This window comes from Toxoplasma gondii, chromosome XI (genome assembly GCF_000006565.2).
Source record: "Toxoplasma gondii ME49 chromosome XI, whole genome shotgun sequence".
Classification (NCBI taxonomy): domain Eukaryota; phylum Apicomplexa; class Conoidasida; order Eucoccidiorida; family Sarcocystidae; genus Toxoplasma; species Toxoplasma gondii.
The window spans coordinates 3,490,271-3,510,622 of NC_031479.1; the positions used below are offsets into that span (position 1 = coordinate 3,490,271).

Sequence of the window (20,352 nt, forward strand, 5' to 3'; positions counted from 1 at the left end):
CGACTAGCAAATATTATATATAGGCTTTACATACATACATTTATGATGTGTACATCTACATGCATATATACGATATATATATATATATATATACATGCGCATGGTAGAGGAATGGTTGCGATTCCCTCCCTGGTCACAGTGAGTTGCACTCCTCAATCTCCGGCTTGTGTTGAGCGTCTGGGGACGACAGTGTCGGAGTCTCTCAGATCGTTTGCAGCGTGGAAGCTGAGCTGACATCGTCGGTTTTGTCTCGAACGAAACCGAAGAACCGTGAGAGTGTTACCTACGGGGGAAGACTCGTAACACAGTGCCGCTGCTGGCCTTTCGTAAAGCGCGCGCGCATGCGTCATCGATCAGTGGGGAGAGGTCGCCAGATACTCCCGCGCTTCGAAAAAACATCTATCTCCACAAGGGGAACTGCCGGTGTAGAGTTCTGAGAAGAATTTCTTTGCTCGGCGACGCGTGACGCCCCAGAGAAACACGAGGAATTGGAGGTTTTCGAAATTGCTACATCAAAGTTAAAGCGTTAACAAGCCTGCTTCAGGAGAATTCCGAGCACGAAACGAAACGCATGCGTTTGCCCTTCCGCTGTCGCGTTGGGCCTCGGGTCTGCTTCGACGCCTGAGACGCTTTTCACTCGACCTTTTCTGTCTCCGTTCCACTCGATCTTTTCGGTCTGCTCTTCTCTGCGCCTCGACAGACAACCGCCTTGGAGCAGCGCGCGCGCGGCGAAGACGAGAGAAGGTGATAGACAGGAGGCGGAAAAGCGAAAGGAGCAGAGAAGAGAGAGTCGTCCGCGTTCGAGTCTTCTAGACAACGGTCAATGTACACCCGCAAGGCGGCCCGGAGTTTACTCCGGCCTTCTTGAATCGATTTCTGCAGAAACACAAAAATATCACCCGAGCCTATCAACGCCACACATGCAAACAATTCCTCGTTCCTCCACTCCACTTCATGCACATGACACCACAATCGACAAACACAAACAAATACACCTACGTAAATATATATATATATATATATATATATATATATATATAAATCCAGTTATGCAGTTATCCACCGTATCTATATGTATATAGATTTCTGCATATATGTGCGTGCATATCCATACATATAGAGTTTTTATATTCATATGTATCCACATATATATATATATATATATATATATATATTTATATCCATAGATATAAATAGGACTGAAATGATTTTGTGGCGCAGATGTAACATCTAGACGGTAGTATAGGCGAGGCGAGTGCAGGACTGTCAGCTTCAGATTTCCTCTGACGCTTCACTGTGGAGTTGAACCAGACTCTTGCGGCTTTTCGCCACCCGGCAAAGCGCATATGCGTTCTTCCCTTCGCTCTTTCTCGTCTGATCTGTTTCCTGCTGTTTCTTCTATATCGTCTGTCCATTCTGCTCCTGTCATCGCTTCTCGCCTCTCTTTCTCTGCCTCCTTTCGCTCGCGTTCTCGTCGGTTCTCACCGCCACGATGCAGCATCGGAGAGTGTCTTCGAAAGACAAGTGGAGTTCCCAGTGAGCAGACGAAGAAGGCTCGCGCGAAGTTCCACCCGACTTGGGAGACGGCGAACAGGACAACCAAGGCGGAGACGAAGACGCGATTTGACGAGACAGTCCAGACTGCTTTCCGCCGACAAGAACGGAGAGAGACGAAGATCCCGGACCGTCGCTGCGAGCTCCGAGACCCTCTGCAGGAGTCGCAACTGGAATCGACGGAGCAGAAGAGTCTCCAGCGAGCGCGCCTGAGGAGTGGCAGACCACCGCGCCGGCCGCAGACGAGACCTGGAGCGCGGGAGATCTGCATGCGAAAAAGGCGGAGAACCACAGACGCCGCGAAGGAGTGAAGGCGTCACAGACAGGCAGAAGCGGGGAAGCGTCGCGGCGTCACAAGGCAGATGGAAAACGTTTGTGTGACAGAAGAGAGACGGCTGTGGGTCCTCCCAGAAACGCTTTGGACAGCGAGGAAAAAACTGTGAAGAAGAGCGCAGCTGCGCCGTGGCGCAAAGAACGGAGAAGGCCAGAACACCGTCGGACACAAGACAAGGGGAAAGTCACAGTATATCTCTCGCGTTCCCAACGCCTCTTTGGATCCGAAACAACGCACACTCTCCTTCCTCTCTGGCTGTTCCAATGCACGCGTCCTCTCGGACCGCTGAACTCCAAAAGGTGTCCTGGCATCTGAAAACCAAAACGCCTAAACAGTCGTTTACTTGAGAGCGGAACGCTGTTGTTTCGAGGCCTGCATAGGGCCGTCAGTCGAGAAAGAAGAAGAGCGAGAGTGGCGCCGTTCCGGCAGCTGGTCTCCCGCGTTGGAGCTTCGTTTCCACACTGCGTCTCCGGGGGGAGTCGCTGAAGAAGCGACGAGAAGTCTCAGACGCGAGGTGTCTGTCGAATCGACTCGGGACTCCACTTGCGCAAGAGGACATGCCATTCTGGAGAAGCCGACAGACAAGTGGACAGAAAAGCGCAAATCGCCAGGCTTGAGTCAGAGACACGGTGGCCTTTGAGATCGGACGCGAGGAGGCCGGAAAACAAACGAGAAAAGAAAAACGCGTTGCGCCCCTCCAGAGACTCGCGAACGCGCGGCAGACGGAGGTGACTGTCGGCACCCAGGGGAAGCCACCGACTGACAGATGACTACGGGAAGCATCTCGATCGAAAACGCAGAACAGAAAAACAGATGTAAAAACGAATTCAGAAAGGCGGACCTACAAAGGACGGAGAGGTGGAAAACGAGGCAACAGAGAGCGCGAGAAAATCATCACACACAGCCTGCCAGAGGTACGCAGCAACTGCATCGACCTCGGTAAGTCTCCGAGAGAGAGAGCACATACAGCAGGCGTGTGAGACGAGAGACCTTCTTTCGCGCTGTTCTCCATCGAGCGTAAAGGGAGGGGAGGAAGGAAAACGCGAATGGACGATCGCTTGGGATCGGAGACGAAGGGCGGAAGCAGGGTCTTCGCTCGACAGCAGGAGACAGTGAGAGCGCATGCAAAGAGCGCAAAACCATCGCGGACAAACGCGGAGAAAAACGTCTACGCTTCTGACTCACCGAACATCAGCCCGGCCAGGCGTCTCAGGCGACGGGGAAACAAGAAGCAGGTGCGTCTCGCTCTGCAGGAAGTAGCGCGGCGCCTGCAGACAAGGACGCAGATCCAAGATTGCGGACACAGCAAAAAAACGTCGGAGAAACGAATCCTGAAATCTACACTTTTAATCTGCATGCAGGCAAACACACACACAGCACGTACTCGAAAAGAAACGAGGAACAAAGCTTTTTTTTGGTTCTACACCTATCCTTCCACCTGACTTTTTTTCCATTCACATGCGAAAACGAATCCACAGTGAATGCAACGGAGAGTCATATACAAATCAACATGCAATATAAACATATAAACATATATATATATATATATATATATTTGTATATACATATAAATGCCTGCATTTGTATTATGATTTCCACGTATAGTTTCGGATGTTGAAAGGCAGCCCCAGAGTTGGTACAGGAAACTGTCTTCCTTTTTCGGAGTTCTTCCTCACGACAAAGCGCACTGTTCTGTCTCCCAGAAAACAAGGAACGCTTTGATCTGACGCTGGGCTTGCTCGTTCATTCCCCTGAGAGGTCGCGACTCGGCGAGCGAGTCCTCGGCGTCGAGCATTCCTCGCGAAAAACAAGTTCTTTTTCTCTGAGACTCACCAGGCCCTCTTGAGTGTCGACGAAGCACCGGATGAAGTTGCGCCCTTCGAGCCACACGCTGACTTGTCTGCCCTCGCTCTGCAGCACCCCAGCTATCCCCACTGCGCATATATGCAGACGAAAAACGCAAAGTGCATGCGCATGCAGAGAGACCAAAAGTGAGAGCAACCGCCTCGCGCTCAAACGCATGCAGAGCGACGCAGAGGCACACGCAGAGCCTTCCAACGCTGCGGCTTCCAGGCTGACAAACAGTGCGAGACATCCAGAGAGCATGTGCAGGTCGACACCGACTGAGGAGACACCATCCACATGTACACGGCCGCAGAGAGGAAATAAAAACGCACAGAAGCATTTCCTCGATCCACGAACTGACAGCGCACAGTTGAGCAGAACGAGCAGACAGCCTCGAGAAAACGAAGCAACATGTTCCGGAGGAACGCCTGCAACCGAAACGCTCCCGCGACAAGTCATTGCCTCGTCACCCAGACCCTCAGAGTCACAGTTGCATGCTGGAAGCGAGTGTCGCTCGCCGCTTCGCAGTTTTTCGCTCTTGCCTTACCGGAGAGGTCTGGAGTGACGGCGGCGCTGAAGGCGTTGCCTTTGCTGTCTTCCTCCTTTTTCAACAAGAGCGCATAACTCTCTCTCGTCTCGGATATCTTTGCTCGGCGGCTTTCATCCAGTCCTTCTGAGAAGGCAGAAGAACTCCCATCTCCAGCCCACGACGCCTCGCCTGTGGCTTCTCCCTCTCGGCTGTCTCTTTGTCGGCTGCCCTTCTTCTCTGCGGCTTTTCGTTCTCCTCCCTCTCTCTTCTCACCGGCGCTAGCGCCCCCACACACCTGCGAGCACCCACCGACACAGTCTCCTTCTTCCTCTTCTCTCTCGCTTCTCGGCTGTCCAGCTGTGCCTTCTCCTCTTTCACGACGATGGAGATCTCTCTGGGCGTCCCCCGAAACACTCGAGTCGCCCTCAGATGCCTCCGAACAGGCGTCTGCTTCTCGCTCCTTTTCTCTCTCCCTCGACAGCCGTGCATACAGTTTCTGTTCCTCGCTAGTCGCCTGAGGAAGAAGCACAGCGCTTGCTTCCTCCGCAAGATGATGGAGACGCAGAGGCGAAGGCGAAAGAGAAGAAGACCCCAGAACCTGGTGATAAATCGATGCCACTCTCTCCACCTCTTTGCACAGCTGCCGAATTACCCTCCACTCCTGAGAAAAAAACAAAGACACGGATTCCAGATAGGTGCACGTTCCTCTAAGAATATATATATATATATATATATTTGGATAGATGCATATGTATGTATATACACGTATACGCATATATATATATATATATATATATATATAGATTGGTGTGCTGTTTGTAGGATCATTTGAATAAGGAGTTCAGGCATTCGGATATGGGATGTAGAGAAAACGCATCTGATGGGTGTGCAAGATGTCGTTGATTTTCCGAAGCCGGAAACGCGAAAACCTTAAACAAAAAGGTCCTCAGTTCCCAGGTGCGTATCCACAGATGCCCGCCGGGATGGAGACTCAGTATTCGTACACAGGGTGCCGAGGCGAAGTTCTGGAAACAATCGAAAAAGGAACTCACATGCACCGCGCGCCGCTGCGACTCTCGCGAGCTCATCGGCTCGCGCCAGAGGAATGGCTCGCCGGTCTCTCCGCTCCCTGTCGAAGCAGAAAAAAGTCATCCCGCACAGCGCAGCAGAGAAGAACAAACAAGACAATAAACGAGCGTCGTGCGTCTGTGTGAGGCCGAGAGGAACGATTCTCGCCTCTTCACAGCGTGCATGCGAACTCCACACTGGAACGGAGGCGAGACGTCACAGCGTACGGATGCCAAGTTCCACTTCGCATCGCCGCATGCATACACAGAACTCATGCACCAACCGAACAGTGGAATGCCAATGCACCCCTGCCACCGTCGTCACCATTTCACAGAGAAAACCACACCCCAACAGGAAAACTCCGAAAAACGCATGCTCATACCTAAGTAGGTCCGTGTGGCTAGTCGGTGACAGGTGTTGGTAGACATAAATCGATATATATATATATATATATTGTATATATATATATAGATATAGATATATATATATATATATAGGTATAGATATAGACACAGGTAGATAGGTATATCCAGCTACAGCTATACAAAGACTGACGTATTTATATATATATATATATATATATATAGGTATAGATATAGACACAGGTAGATAGGTAGATGCAGCTACAGCTATACAAAGACTGACGTATTTATATATATATATATATATATATATATATATAGGTATAGATATAGACACAGGTAGATAGGTAGATGCAGCTACAGCTATACAAAGACTGACGTATTTATATATATATATATATATATAGGTATAGATATAGACACAGGTAGATAGGTAGATGCAGCTACAGCTATACAAAGACTGACGTATTTATATATATATATATATATATAGGTATAGATATAGACACAGGTAGATAGGTAGATGCAGCTACAGCTATACAAAGACTGACGTATTTATTTATATATATATATATATATAGGTATAGATATAGACACAGGTAGATAGGTAGATGCAGCTACAGCTATACAAAGACTGACGTATTTATATATATATATATATATATATATATAGGTATAGATATAGACACAGGTAGATAGGTAGATGCAGCTACAGCTATACAAAGACTGACGTATTTATATATATATATATATAGGTATAGATATAGACACAGGTAGATAGGTAGATGCAGCTACAGCTATACAAAGACTGACGTATTTATATATATATATATATATATAGGTATAGATATAGACACAGGTAGATAGGTAGATGCAGCTACAGCTATACAAAGACTGACGTATTTATATATATATATATATATAGGTATAGATATAGACACAGGTAGATAGGTAGATGCAGCTACAGCTATACAAAGACTGACGTATTTATTTATATATAAAGCCAGAATTCACTGTTGCATCGATGCGTGAAGCATGGGTGGAAGTAGGTGAAGACGTATACTTGCAAAGATGGATAGAGATAGACCGCCCTGCGTTCCTACAAAAGTCCCGATCCAAATGCCATGGTTTTCGGAACTGCGTGTGTCTGTCCTCGTGTCAGTGGGCGACCGCATGGCTTCGCGTTTTTTTAAAAGTTCTTCGTCTTCGTTTCTCTTCTCACTTGCGCCAGAGCCCCCTTGAGAGGACATGCCGGCTACTGCAGCAGGGAGGAGCATGCGCGCGTCTCGACTCAGAGCGCCACTGTCAAAGGGAGGCGCGTTCTTCACAGACTCCCATTCTTCCTGAAAGAGAGAAGGCAAACGGAAACGGAGGCCGCGGACGGCGGTGGAGAGAAGACAAGGTGTGTGGGAGTTGCATGCATCTCGTCCACGATTGAAAAGCGTCTACAGTCTGGGCCATCTGAGCGCCGGTCTGAACAAAGAACCGAGGTCGCTTCCCACGGGAGGCGTTCTGACCGGTGAAACGAAGCGTCAGAGACCTCGGTTCGCGCGGTGCCGCTCCACTCACCCAGAAGAGGGCCACTGGGCAGTGGTTGTTGTCTGGGTTGGCGAATCCGCCGTCTGTATGCGCATGCGTGTCTGCGTCCATGAGAGCGAGCTGAACGGAGGCTGTTGCAGCTTTCCGGAGATCTTTCACTTTGCAGGAAAGGCGACGAAGGCCCTCATCGAGGAGGCGCAGAAGAAGGAACCGTTTTCTCCTTGTGCCGACTTTTCCACTTCCCGATACGCGCGTCGAGGAGACGACCGGCGAGAGCGAAGAGACACCCAAACGCCCCAGCACAGACAACACACACAGGCTAGCTACGCGACATACCAAGCTGCGAGACAAATCAGACAAGAGAGACGAAACGATGGCAACATGGTTCATAAAAAACTGCAACAAGATCAAGGTGCCGACGCACCTTTATTCAGCGACCCAAACACGAGGGATTCGAATCAACGAATGAAAGATACATGTTCCTCGGATACAAAAGAGGACTCCACGTCTTGAGAGACAGACAACCCCAATCTTCACGACTGCTGCACGACTACTCGCAGACATACATATATGAACATATATACAAAATACACTATATATCCACATATATATATATATATATATATATATTCAGTACAAATATATTTTCAGATACATCGACTGATGATCGATAAGTATATAAGAGGGATGCAGCGATTGTTACACGTCGATTTGAGATCCACTTAGATCTATGTGTGAGTCGTTTGGGGCGTTTTATGGACCAGAGAGACGGGGAGAGGCAGTGTGTACTTTTTCGCTACTGAATCTGAGAGCTGGAGTGCATGCAGAAGTGAAAGCAAAGACCTGACTTACGTCACTGTGACAGGCCTCATGAAAGTTTCGTGTGCATTCTGCTGGACGGCGTCGAGAAGCGCCTTCAAAAGCGACCACCTGCAGGCAATGCGGAACTGATTTCCCGGTCGCGAGTCCATTCTGTCATCTCGGCATTTTCCACAGGCTCTCAACCTGGTCTCTTTTGCGTCCTCTTCTTCACTTCCTTCTGCTGTCTTCCTCCAGTCCTGCGCCCGAGGAGTTCTCGCCTCCTCTTGCAACTCAGATGCATCTTCTTCCTCCCGACGCTCCTCTCTCTGTTTGTTCCCTCTTGCTTCTCGCCCCGCCGCCTGAGGCTCCTCTGCATCCTTCTTTGTCGTTTTCGGATCCTCCAGTCTGCCCTTCTCCTCGAGAGCTCCCGCCTCCGCCGTCGGTGTTCCTTTGCCTGCTGAATCTGCGTCGGCTCCTCGCGGCGACTCTCTCTCCTCCGTTTCCATTTCCGCGCGCGAGGGGAGAGACACGAAAGAGGAGAGACGCGCATGCAGCGTACTGAAGGGAGGTGCCGAGCTCGAAGAAGTCAGGGAAGACGAGGAAGTCGGTCGAGGAGAGGGAGCAGTGAAGGACGAAGAAGCGGCGGACGCGAACGCAGACAGCGGCACACAAGAGGCCGAAGCAAGTACGCGGTCCCCATAAGAACTCTCAGGGGACATAGACCGTCTGAAACGCGGCCTGCAAACGAGAAGCGAACAGGGGAAGCGACAAATCATTCGGCGAAGTTTCTTGGTTATCACGGTCCTCTGGAGGCCAGGAAGACACATGCCCAACCGTGAATCTGGCAGTGTGCACGCTGGTTGCATGCACGTCCATGTGTTCGACGCATGCAGCGACTTCCTCCAGGAATCCACGTTCAAATTTTCAGCGCCTGGGCCGCTGTCTCTCTCTCGGGATTCATCCAAGTCTGGCCAACGGGTCCCTCTCTGAAGGCTGCGAACCACGAAGGCGAAGAACAACAGACACGAAGAGAGAAGGAATTCTCGCGCGACAAGAAGGACATGCGTCGCGCATGCAGATTGTTTCGCAGACGAACCAGCCTCGCGAGGCAGCGCGTCGCCAAGGCCAAGCACCGGTGAGTGTCCGACAACCGTTCAAAGCTTTCTGAATTTGCCTTCCAGATTGCAGTTCTAACAGTTCACAGCGTCACCCTCGAAGCATGCGACCCTCCCGGAGCGACGACATGGACCGGACGAGCGTCTGAGTGGTGTGTGCCATGATTTAGGTCGAACGCTGGACGACGCGAGGGCCATGGGAGCTCCCCGAAGAAGAACACCCTCGGCATCACGAGAGACATCCAAACATCGACGTCAGAGAGAGAGATGGGGAGAAGCAAGAGGCGCATGCACCTACGCGCGTCGCCCGCGAGCCGGGCGCAGAGAAGGCAGAAGTCCGGCATTTTGCAGAAAAACCTGAAGAACGAGAAACCACAGAGATCCGTCTTGGTGCTTAACCGCAGAGAACATCGGCGTCGAAGCGACGAGGGACGCAGTTCGATCAAGACGTCTTTCGAGAGCTGAAAAGCGTTTTTCACCTCTCTGATGCGACTCAGGACGCACTGCGGTACACTCTTCATTCCTCACCTAGTCGGTGGTTTGTGGTTCTCCCTACGTTGCCTCACACTCCCTCGGCCGCTGATTCAGATCTGATATCGATGGGTACGTCTAACTGCTCCGCACAAAAAGGAGTTGTAGGAAGGAGACGCCAGTGCAAGTTCCATGACAATTTGTACAGACTGAATGGAATACCAAACGTTCGTTCTTCAAATACAGCTGCCCACCGGGATTCACGATGCACTCTGCACGACGTTCACGAAGAGCGCACCAGAGTGTGACAAATCGGAAAACACAAACACCGCCCATGTCGTTTTGTCCCCTACCCTCTTTCTCATGTCGCGCTTCTCTGGGGGCTTCCTGATCGTCACGATGCCCCGTAGTCTACCACAATGCCTATGCATCTCGAGCATACAGCCTTCGTTGGCTGTGTGCGAAAAAGTCCTGCGTCTTCGCGATTTCTCGTGGTTTCCCCGAACGAGTCATCCCCGCGTAGGACCCGGTGTCGGGACACCGCTAAAGCGCCCTGGGGGTCCTTGGTCAGTCTCCACAAGAAAAAAGGCGTCGACGCCGCTCAAGGACCGGATGGGATGGCTAGGTGAACGCCTCCCGTTCCGCGACTTCATTCAGAGAAAGGTCGTTTGACTTCCACGACGAAAAAAACGAGCGAGCCTTACCGAAGTGACTGTCGGGTGGGAGAGCACTGCATGCAGCAACGCGCCGCCGAGGAGAACTGCAGTGTCGCGTCGTCTCCGAGAGGCGGCTTCTGCTCCAACGAAATATTCAAGTGCTCGCCGATACGGATTCGTCACCCACACAGTGTCTTCATCTTCTTCAGGGAAACTGTCTCGGCTGGATCCCCAACTCGGTCTTCTTCCTTCCGCCCCCATCTCCGACGCCCAGTGCCCTGACCGTCTCGGTTGCTCCTCTCTCCCTTCGCTGTCGCCTTCGCGACATCCTTCGCTACCTCTTTCTCCGTCTCCTGCACCTTCTCCGAGACCGCCCCAGACGGCCGAGACGGTCTGTCGAGCATGGCTCTCGGAGCGCGACTGGCACCTTGAGATCGGCGACGAGACGTCTTCGCTGCACAGAGAGAAGAAGAGATTTTCCTCGAACGCGCGTTGAATCTCTTTTTGAGCTTTCTGAAGCAGCGGACGCCGTGTCGCGAGGACGGCCGACGCCGAGAGTGATGGGCAGGTCCCGAAGTCTCTCTGAGCTGCAGAGGGGAAGGAAAGGACGCCTTCTTCTTGCTCGGTTCCGGAAGAGCAGAAACCTCCACACTGAAGGCCGCGATGGCCGTCATGTCTCTTGAGGAAAGACGTCTCCTCTCCGTCTCTCGTCCGCCCTTTCTCGCCACTGGCCTCCGGCGCGGAGACACCCCCAGTTGTGGAGACACCCCCAGTTGTGGAGACACCCGAGGAGGCCCGCGTGCAGCGAAAGGCTTTCGAGGCTGTCGAAGCATTGACAAATGCGTTCTCGAACTTGCTTGCTCTAGCAGGCAACGAGGAAGACACAGCTTCTTTCGTTCTCCCCGTAGAGAGTGAAAAGCGCTTCCGGGCATCACCACGTCGCCTGCTGTCCGCTTCCTTGGAGGCTCTCTCAGCCGGCGAACGGCCTCCTCGCTCAAACGAAAACGACGCAAACAGGGGCGGCCGCGACGCGGACGCGGAACGAGAAAGAGTTGATCCTTCGAATTCTTCGTGTTCTGCATCTGTCAAAGTCGGTGTCAGGTTCTTCTCTCCTCCCTCTTCGTTGTTTTCCTCGTCTCTCCGCTCTTCTCTTTTACCTTCTGTTTCCTTCTCTTCTCGCCCGTTCACAAGTGTCTCCCGCTCCCGGCTCCGAAGCGGGTCACCTTCTGCTCGCCCTGTGGGCCTGTTGGCTGTCGTCGTCGCCGACGCTCCGGATCCGAGCTCTCGCTTCAAGCCTCTCGCCTGTGGCATCTCTCCGTCTGCCCTGATCACAGCGGAGTTTCTCCGTTCGCGCCCTGCCTCCCCGCCACCCTGAGGCGGCTTGCAGCCGCGCCAGCGACTCGCTGCCTCATTCTCGTCTTCGACTGCTCCCGCCGCGTCGGCGGACTCATCAGGGAGAAACAACTCAACACGCCCGGCGCACTGGGCCGGACTCTCCAAGGCGACGTACGACGCGGGGGTCGGAGGCAAGTGGGCGGCGCAGAGACGAAGGAGCGATTCCGGAACGCGAGGAAGCAGCAGCAGCGCGAGCACAGGTCGAAGCAGGTCTGGGTGCTGGATCGTCTGGAGAAACACAGCAAGCGCGAGGAAAAGTGAGGACCCGCGACAGGGCGAGGATGCGGGAACTGCGGTGACGACAGTGAGAGGTTCAGGAAAAACGAAAGACACGAAGACAGGGAAGAAGAGAGAGAAAGTGGAGACGCGAGTCCAGGTGAAAGGGCAGAAAGGAGAAGAGGGGAAGGCAACGAGATGAAGGAAACAGTGGCGACAAAGACAGACGGAACGCGAAGAGGAAAGGCAAAGCGAGCTCGTGTGTGAGGAAACGAGAAGAAGCCTTCAGTGCATCTGCAGAGCTGCACGAATCCGCAGCCATTCTCTGGATCGGGAGACGTCGAAATCCTCAACTTCGTTTTCTTTGTGTAGATTTTATGTGATACCGTTGCTCTACCAGCGAAAAGAAAACGACATCAGTGTTTACAAAGACTTTACAAAGAACTCTATCCTAGGAGACAAAGGTGAAGTCTGGTCTCTGGAGGGATCAAATACTGAAATTCAGCATACCCAGGACAGGACCACCGCTTTTCGGACACAGCAGGTGCAGTGTGTGGAGAGTTGAAATAGACGGTTCTATCATCAGAGCGACCTGTCTTGCATCTCTCTCGAGTGCGTTAAAACAATGGATTCTTGTCTGACAAAGAGCCCCGTTTGTCGCTTGATTCTCTCTCTCTTCGAAACAACAAGGTGTGTCACGACCGCCATCCATCAAAAGGATTGCTTCTGTTCAGTTCGTCTTCCCCCGCTATGTTCACCTTTCTTCGTTCCTCCTGGTTCCTCTCCACGGACTCTACATCCGAACCGCATGCGATACCACGCCTAGCCTGACCCACACCGACTGGGCAACTTTTTCTTCGTTGACCAACAGAGCGCCCGTCCCTCTCTCCGCTTCCTGTGCATGCTCCATTTCTCGTCTCCTCCCTTCCTGCCTGTCGGCAAGCATCTCGTTTTCTCTTCCTTTCCATCCCTCCGCGCATGCAGCCTTTTTCTCGCGTCCCTTCAGACATTGTGAAAACCCCTGTTCGCCTTCGCAGAATTCCTCTTGTCGCCTTTTGCTCTTCGGGACTTACAGTGAAAGACTGAATGAGGAGGTAGAGGGCGACGACCTGTGGAGTGTCGTCTGCCGTCTGGGGGCCTCCGCATGCGTCGTCAGTGGAGGCACACGAGGCAAACGAGACGGGCACAGAGGCCCCCCGCGCCTCGCGCTTCCCGCTGTCTCTCAAGCTTCCTCTCTCCCTCTCTCGCCTTCGCCTCCACTCCACATGCCTCGTCCGTTCGCTTGCAACAGCCTCCTCAGAGCCAGGCTTCGCGTCACGTTTCTGAACAAAGCCTGGAGTCTCGGTCTTCGCTCTTGACCGTGAAAGGCGTCTCGCGTTGCCCTTCTTCGCGTGTGTTTCAGCTTCGCGTTCCGCAGGCTCTTCCCTTGAGGCTTCAGTTTCTGTCGTTGGGTCTTCTTCGGCGGTTCCTCGTCTCGACGTCTGTCCTGTCAAAGGCGTCATGACCAATTCGAGTTCTGCAGGGCCTCTGAGTCTCCTCGGTCTCCTTTTTGGGGGGACGTCGGCGACGCCGCGCCTCTCGGGAGACGCGTCTCCCTCGCCCTCTTGTTCGCCTGCGTCATGTCGTCTTCCCCTTCTCCCATGCGCCTTCTTGCCTAGTTCCCCTCTCCTCGCCTCTGCTTTGTCGCTCTCTTCTTCAGAGGGCTCCGTCTCTCCCCGCGCCTCTCCTCGCCGCGGCGACGACTGGTCTCTCTCTGCCTGTGCTCGCGGAACAGCACGACCTCCTCGCGTGTAGAGGAGGTCGCCTGCGTTTCCTCTGTTCGACGAGGCCAAGAGAAACTCGCCAGCATCCGCAGGCGTCGCTTGCCGGCCGACGCTTTTGCTTCTCCACCGATGCCGCGGACGCAGGGCGTCCGGAGAGGACCGCCTGTCTCCCCTCTCCCCTCGCTTCGACAGAAACGACGCAGAAGGAGACAGAGAAGGTGCCACAGAGGAAGCCGGAAGAGAAGGAAGAGACGCTGCAGACGAAGAGGGGGAAGAGGAAAGAGGCGAACAGGGAGAGGAAGAATAAGAAGACGAATGAGAAGGAGAAAACGAAGCAGGAGAGAAAGCCTGAGAGGGGGCAGGGCAAGGATATTTTCTTCGAGGTCGAGAGCGAGAGGTAGCAGGCGAGAGGGTCTGAGAGAGAGGAGCTGAGGAAGAAGGCGGCATGCTTGGCCGCTGAGAGGACGGAAAAGAGCCAAGAGGAACAGACATGGGAGAAGAAAGGACTTCTCGGGAGCGACGCCTAAAGTTCCGACTCGAAGATGCAGAAGATGGGGGGTCACGCGTAAGACGACGCGCGAGCGAAGAAGGACCCTGTGTCCCACTGCGACCCCAGTCGCCCCCTCCCGGTGTAGAGACAGTTGAGGTTGGTTCGGCGTCAGGAACTGAGAAAAGAGAGCGACCCACAAAAAAACGCGAAACACACACAAGAGTGGCAGTTCACAAGCGCCAAGAACCTGGAGACGGACAATGGAATCATATGCAACACCAATGTGCAGATGTCTGCACTTTTTTGCGTCGCATTATCAAACGAATGTCAAAAAGACATGCGGCCGGCACCACCTCCGCCAAGGTGTCAACATGCCGCACCGCTCGTAACCAGGCCTTTCTCGCATCGAACGCGTCTTCTCTACGCCAACAGAAAACACAATGCACATGCTCATGCATATGCACACACAAACATAAACATATATATATATATATATATACATGTATATACATGTGAATGAATCCATCTTTGTATGTGTTTATGTCTTTATATGCATATGGAGAAGCATGTAGAGAGGTGTGGACGTGAACCGCGACGCCTGACGAACTGGGAACCAACGACGTCGGCCGTTGATGTGCATGGCGAGTCGACGATGACATCCCGTGAGCGCTGTGTCTGGAGGCTGGAGTCTTGACTGCATGCAGCTGATTGCCGAATGGTCTTACAAGCGAACCGTCGGACAGTGGTCTCCCGCGGCGCGCCTCGACAGAGACACCCCACAAGAAGCGGCAAGTAGGTGTAGAGCAGAAGTCTTTCCACGAGAAGGGTATTGTATGCCTCGACGCCGATGCCGAAGATGTCTTGAATGTAAAATAGGAATTCTTCGCATTCTGAAAAGCCACTCTTGAGCGCAGCGACACAGGCCGCAGTTCCCGGTGTGTCTCTGCCGCAGGGCGAGGCCGACGCAGCGGAGCGAGAGCTAGTTGAAGTCGTCGTGGACGCGTGGTATCGAGGAGAGAGACGGCGGCAAGCGCGAAGACCCCTACAACGCTCAGCCCACTGTGCACGCAAGTAGCATGCAATGTGCGAGAAAAACGCGGAGTGCCGAACAAGAAACTCTTCGACGACCGGCTCCCGAACTGAAGAAAACGCAAAGAGTAAACAGAAGTCGCACGCTCTGCAGAAGCGCTCGCTCAGAGCGACTCTACGGAGACACAGACGGACAGCGAGACACAGCGAACGACAAAGGAAGGGGGGAAGATTCGAAAACGGAGACGATAACAGCAAGAAAAGGAGTGTAAAGCCTCGTCTGTCCCAGTACCTGGCGCTCAAGGACGACCCCTCCGTCAGCAGACAGACACAGATATGGGCATATACAGCGCGACCACGTATGGACATGTTTTCTTCAAGCACATGCATGCATCAATTTTAGAGACCTCTAGACACACACACACACACATATTACATATGTATATATATATATATATATATATATATATATACATATATGTATATGCATATGTATATGTATATATGCGTGTCGAGAAAGAGATTCCGACTATTTCCAGAGTGCAATCCTTTTTCTGGAAAGGTCAGACCATGGGTGTCCTGGAGAACCTACTTTTGAAAATGCTGAGCGTGACAGTCCGGACGTGTGTGCGAACCATCGAGTCTCTGTGGACGAAGAATTTCACTGCCTCGCTGAAGACAGGAAAACTCGGCGCTCGTTTGTTCAGGAAGAGCTTCACGGTGTCGTGATTGACCAGAAGGGAAAGTCCCTTGATGAAGGATACGTACCATGCGACCAACTCCTCATTGCTGAAGTCGTACGGCGTACGAAGCAGAGTGTTTATGTAGTTGTTGCTAAAGAGGTAATCTGAGAGATACCAGGAAGCAAACGGCAGTCCCAAAAACAGACCAGCGACCACCTTCACGCCAAGAGGCAAAGGCATTTCTACACACACCCACGCATATATATAGATATAGATAGATATAGATAGATACATATAGATAGATATAGATAGCTAGATAGATAGATAGATAACACAGATAGATAGATAGCTAGATAGATAGATAGATAACACAGATAGATAGATAGCTAGATAGATAGATAGATAACACAGATAGATAGATAGATAGATAGATAGATAGATAGATAGATAGATAGATAGATAGATAGATAGATAGATAGATAGATAGATAGATAGATAGATAGATAGATAGATAGATAGATAGATAAATGGGTGAGGACGAATGTGCGAGTGCACGGGTCGGATGCGGAGACTGAGAAGCATTTGTGATATGTAGCAAGTGACGAAGAGTCCTGTAGCAGAACGGGAGGTCATGGGAGGCTGACACTCAATCAATCGGCTCGGACGCGGCAATTCTAATTCATCCAGTCATGCGACTCTCATCAGCAACCACTCTCACACGTGAATACGACTGAAGACACCAAGACCCATTGATATAGACAGACAGACCAGATAGAGAGACAGAGAGACAGACAGAGAGAGACCGATATGCATGTATGCACATTTGCAGCGTACAGATAGCTGTTTTTCGGTGAGTGTTTTGAACGAGAATGCTGAGGGTTTGAAGCAGCTGGACTTTGACTGCATTGGCGACGCGAGGCTGGCTGACGATATCGACGAAGTACGAGAGAATGTTCTGTTCGCAGAAAATGTCAAAGAAGGCTTCGTTCTTGTGGCGCTCGCCCCACACCAGCAGCTCCGCGATTTGTCGCAAAATCTCCACGGCTGCATCCCGGTTCCGATCGTCGATTGTGTCGAATGCATGCAGCGCATCAAACAGGTCCCTGTGCACAGAAGAGAAATCGGAACTGTGGTGGAGACTGAGGGGCGGAAAAACGACCGGCGAGAAGAGAGAGAAGAGAGAGGAGACAGGCATGAAAAAACCGGATAGGAAGGGAGGGAAGCACAAGCTGGAAGAAAGGAGACAGCAATCTCCTGGAAGGCGTAGAAACGAAGTACATCAGAAGCGGATAGCGGGCAACAAAGACGAGGCAATCGCAACGCACAAACCCCTTTCCGTCCGTTATTGGCATGTACACTTTCCTCTGCTTGAGCTGTTGGGAGCGAGAGAGAGAGGGGCTCTGGCCAGGAAGGAGAAGCTCGGTCTTGCATCGTGCTGCATGCAATCGACGAAGCCGTCTGCCGACACTACGCTTGCTAGAAAAAGAATCTCCCTGCTCTGGCGATTGTCAGCAAGAATGGAGATGTCTTCTCAGCTTGAAGCCCCACAGAGATAAGAGCGAGCAGGTGCACCCCACGGACGCGAAGGTTGTCTCATACGTAACTCCGTCCATGGAAATCTAAAGACCTTCCTGTGACGATATTGATGAAACGAGACTAGTTCACCAAACCGTGATCTCAGACGGGAACAAAGTGAAAAGGTTTCATGCGGAAAACGACAGAAATGCTCACGGAAAAACGCGCGCATGTGTGGCAGCCGAGACCAGATTCGTACTTGCAGCCAAGGTGCCGATCATCGCAGCATCTAAGTACTCGTTTTCTGTTGCTATTCATACGCGCGCTAATCTACCATATAAGCCGTATGCCGCTACTGGATCAGCACGAGGTATAACAACTACCACGCGGCAAATCGAAGAAGCCGCCCATCCAAGAGTACATTTCAGACGAAGTTCACAGAAGACAAGCATCTGGGAAGAAGTGAAGCCGAAGCAGGCGAAGCGGACACGAGCGCATCGGGAGCGCAAGCTACAGGGCCCCCGAGTTGCCGAAAGGCAAGGGCAAATTGTCTCTTCCTGCTCATCTCCTTTACGGGGTAAAACGTACTGAAGGTGTCCTTCCGTGAAAAAGTCCTGCTTGGACGATCCATGGTGGCTGACAGCGTCTTTGAAGGCGCCGGAGGCGAAGCCGGCGGATCCCCAAAACCACATCCTTGTTGTTTTCCTGCTGATCTTCTCCCGCTGCGGTCCTCCCGTTTCTCTGCTCCTCATCCAGAAGAGAACAGACGCGCTCCTCCCTTTTTGCCGCCTGTGAGTCCGCAGTCGTGGGCTCGGCGTTGTCGCAGGCCTCGTGGAACCTCAGCCGCACTCGGCCTCTTCGCTCAAACGCGCGACGAAGACGGCAGCGACGCAGACACGTACGAACGAAAGTAGGCAGCAGACACCAGTGGAGCAAGCCAGGAGTCCCGCCTTCTTTAAGCTTTGTGGACTCTCAGAAAAAGGCTAGACCAAGGACAGAAAGGTCACACGGAGTGTTGGCCAGCCCGCTATTGATCCAGACCGATAGAACAGGGGGGCGGCAGAAACGCTGGAGTCGTCGATAAGACCTCCATTTCTTCAAAAACGGCAGATGCACGAAGGCAGTGGCTCGTGTCGAGAGACGCGAAGAGGACCCACGTCAAGCGGGTGTGCATGCATGCAAAAATGTCCGGACCGGGGAGAAAGAAGCCGACGCCAAACCCTGTGGCGAAGCAGCGTGCCACTGTTTGGGTCGCTGCACCCACAAGTGAACGAAACGGTGGACGACAGTCGCAGTGCTGCTCTCAGATGAGAGTTCAGCCCAGGGGCTGCACTCAAGGTGGTTGGGAATGCCCGGTGTAACGGCTATTCCCCTGCTGGAAACTGCGAAAAGCGCACAGAATCACGGGTGAAGCTGTTCCCCAAACCACGACGACATGCTACCGAGCACGTGGCTTAGTTGCCGCCGTGCATGAAGACAATTCGCGCGTTTCCTCGAGTTTTTGAACGTCGCGACGAACGGAGGCTGCAGAAATGCAATTCACCACGATGACACACAACACTGAAACGAGTGCGGTACGGAACAAAATTCCTTTCCTACATTCGTGGGCTCGATTTCTCCAGTGTCCAGACACTCGAAACTAGGCTCACGAACAGCTCGCGAGCAACCTGAGAGACGCGACGGGACGGCGGGAGCACGGGAGGAAAAGGACGGGCACGAACAAGGAACGCAAACGGAAGGAACTAAATGGAACACACAGAGAAAAAATAACGTCAGAATCGACGGGTAAGTGTGACGGAAGTGAGAACGACAACGAAATGTGGTGACAGGAGAGTCTCGGAAAAAAGCCGGACCACATGGTGGGTTAGGTTGGCAAAGGACACGACAGGTGTATTGGCACGTTGTTAAACGAGGAGCAAAACAAGAGGGCAGATGAGTTAAAGAAGGGAAGAACAGAGAGATGGAAACTTCTGCATGAAGAGGGAGATGGCAATCGACACGGAAGACAAGGGCTCTCGAGGGACTCGACGCGGAGAAAAATCGTCTTTTCCCGTCCCACGGTTCTCAGAGGAACGGCCTCAAAATTCCTGTCTCATTCCACCGGTAAAGGGTTGAACAAAAGCGAAAACGAAAAGAAGAAACAGCTCAGGGTTCCAGTTTACCTTCTGCTGAAAGAAGCAGCGCTAAAAGAAAAGCACAAGCGGAGTAGCTGGCAGACATGCTGCATGTGCGCCAAAAGGGGGAACGCCAACCGCCTGCTGAGCAAGAAAAGCTACTAGTGTAGCTCACATCCGCTGATTGGGATTTCCTCGAAGAAATATGGGTTTTGGAAAGATCTTAGCTGGAGAAAGTGCTCGGGGGTTGCCGGCAGTTTGTTGGTGATGATTTGTAGCATCCGACAACGCTGCTGCGGACGGGACCTGTAAGTGATGGGACCTTGTGTGGACACGCTAGCAAGATGGATTACATTCACAGTATGCTGTTTATCCGGTAACACGGAACACCATGGATGCCCAGTGAAGCCTAATATAGTTTGACTTTTGTCGTAAGCTTCTAGGGGGCCTGAATATTCAAACGGCACCCTGCTTAATCGCATTCATCATACCGTTCCAACTTCAGCTTCGAAAAACCCGTTTCACACGGATACACACTCAACCTTTAGTTTAACCGCTGCTGTGCTGGGACTGTATCTTTTGGACCTACAATTAGACTACCAACTCTCTTGTTCCAAACAGGATTCAAGGAGAACCTAAAATCCGCAAGTAGGATTGCAAGCGTTCTACGGGATTCAAGTGGCACCTCAACTACGACCTGATGTGCGGTACTGACAAGTAGGATGTAAATACCCGTCGTTTGTTTGTGTACGGGCTCCACACCTTACTGAAAAGAGAATGAGGGTTCTGCTTGAGATTGATGCATATCACTGCTTTATGTGGTACAAAGCTGTCTGCTATGAAGATACTAAAGACGCAACAAGGGCACACTTG

The 20,352-nt window shown here is 52.0% G+C and overlaps 1 protein-coding gene across 1 annotated transcript; it reads right to left on the reverse strand.

Annotated features, from left to right (window-relative positions):
• Positions 1 to 85: 85 nt before the first annotated feature.
• Positions 86 to 19,522, reverse strand: TGME49_313590 (hypothetical protein). The gene is made up of 17 exons (XM_018782779.1): positions 17,954 to 19,522; positions 16,685 to 16,953; positions 15,760 to 16,014; positions 14,864 to 15,277; positions 12,959 to 14,313; positions 10,323 to 11,897; positions 9,446 to 9,504; positions 8,084 to 8,770; positions 7,262 to 7,571; positions 6,915 to 7,035; positions 5,315 to 5,391; positions 4,281 to 4,923; positions 3,722 to 3,822; positions 3,074 to 3,156; positions 2,232 to 2,453; positions 1,486 to 1,819; positions 86 to 876 (listed from the first exon to the last, which is right to left on the reverse strand). The coding sequence occupies exons 1-17, from the start codon at positions 18,115 to 18,117 to the stop codon at positions 634 to 636; spliced, it is 6,912 nt and encodes a 2,303-aa protein (XP_018635414.1). The 5' UTR covers positions 18,118 to 19,522; the 3' UTR covers positions 86 to 633.
• Positions 19,523 to 20,352: the final 830 nt, after the last annotated feature.

Bases quoted from the DNA above. Each gene is read 5' to 3' on its own strand.
- TGME49_313590 (XM_018782779.1), bottom strand. From the start codon at position 18,117: ATGAGGAGCAGAGAAACGGGAGGACCGCAGCGGGAGAAGATCAGCAGG. The intron at 16,954-17,953 runs GTACGTTTTACC...TTCTGTGCACAG, and splicing joins TTCACGGAAGGACACCTTCA to GGACCTGTTTGATGCGCTGC. The intron at 15,278-15,759 runs GTAGGTTCTCCA...CGTTTTCTTCAG, and splicing joins CACGCTCAGCATTTTCAAAA to TTCGGGAGCCGGTCGTCGAA.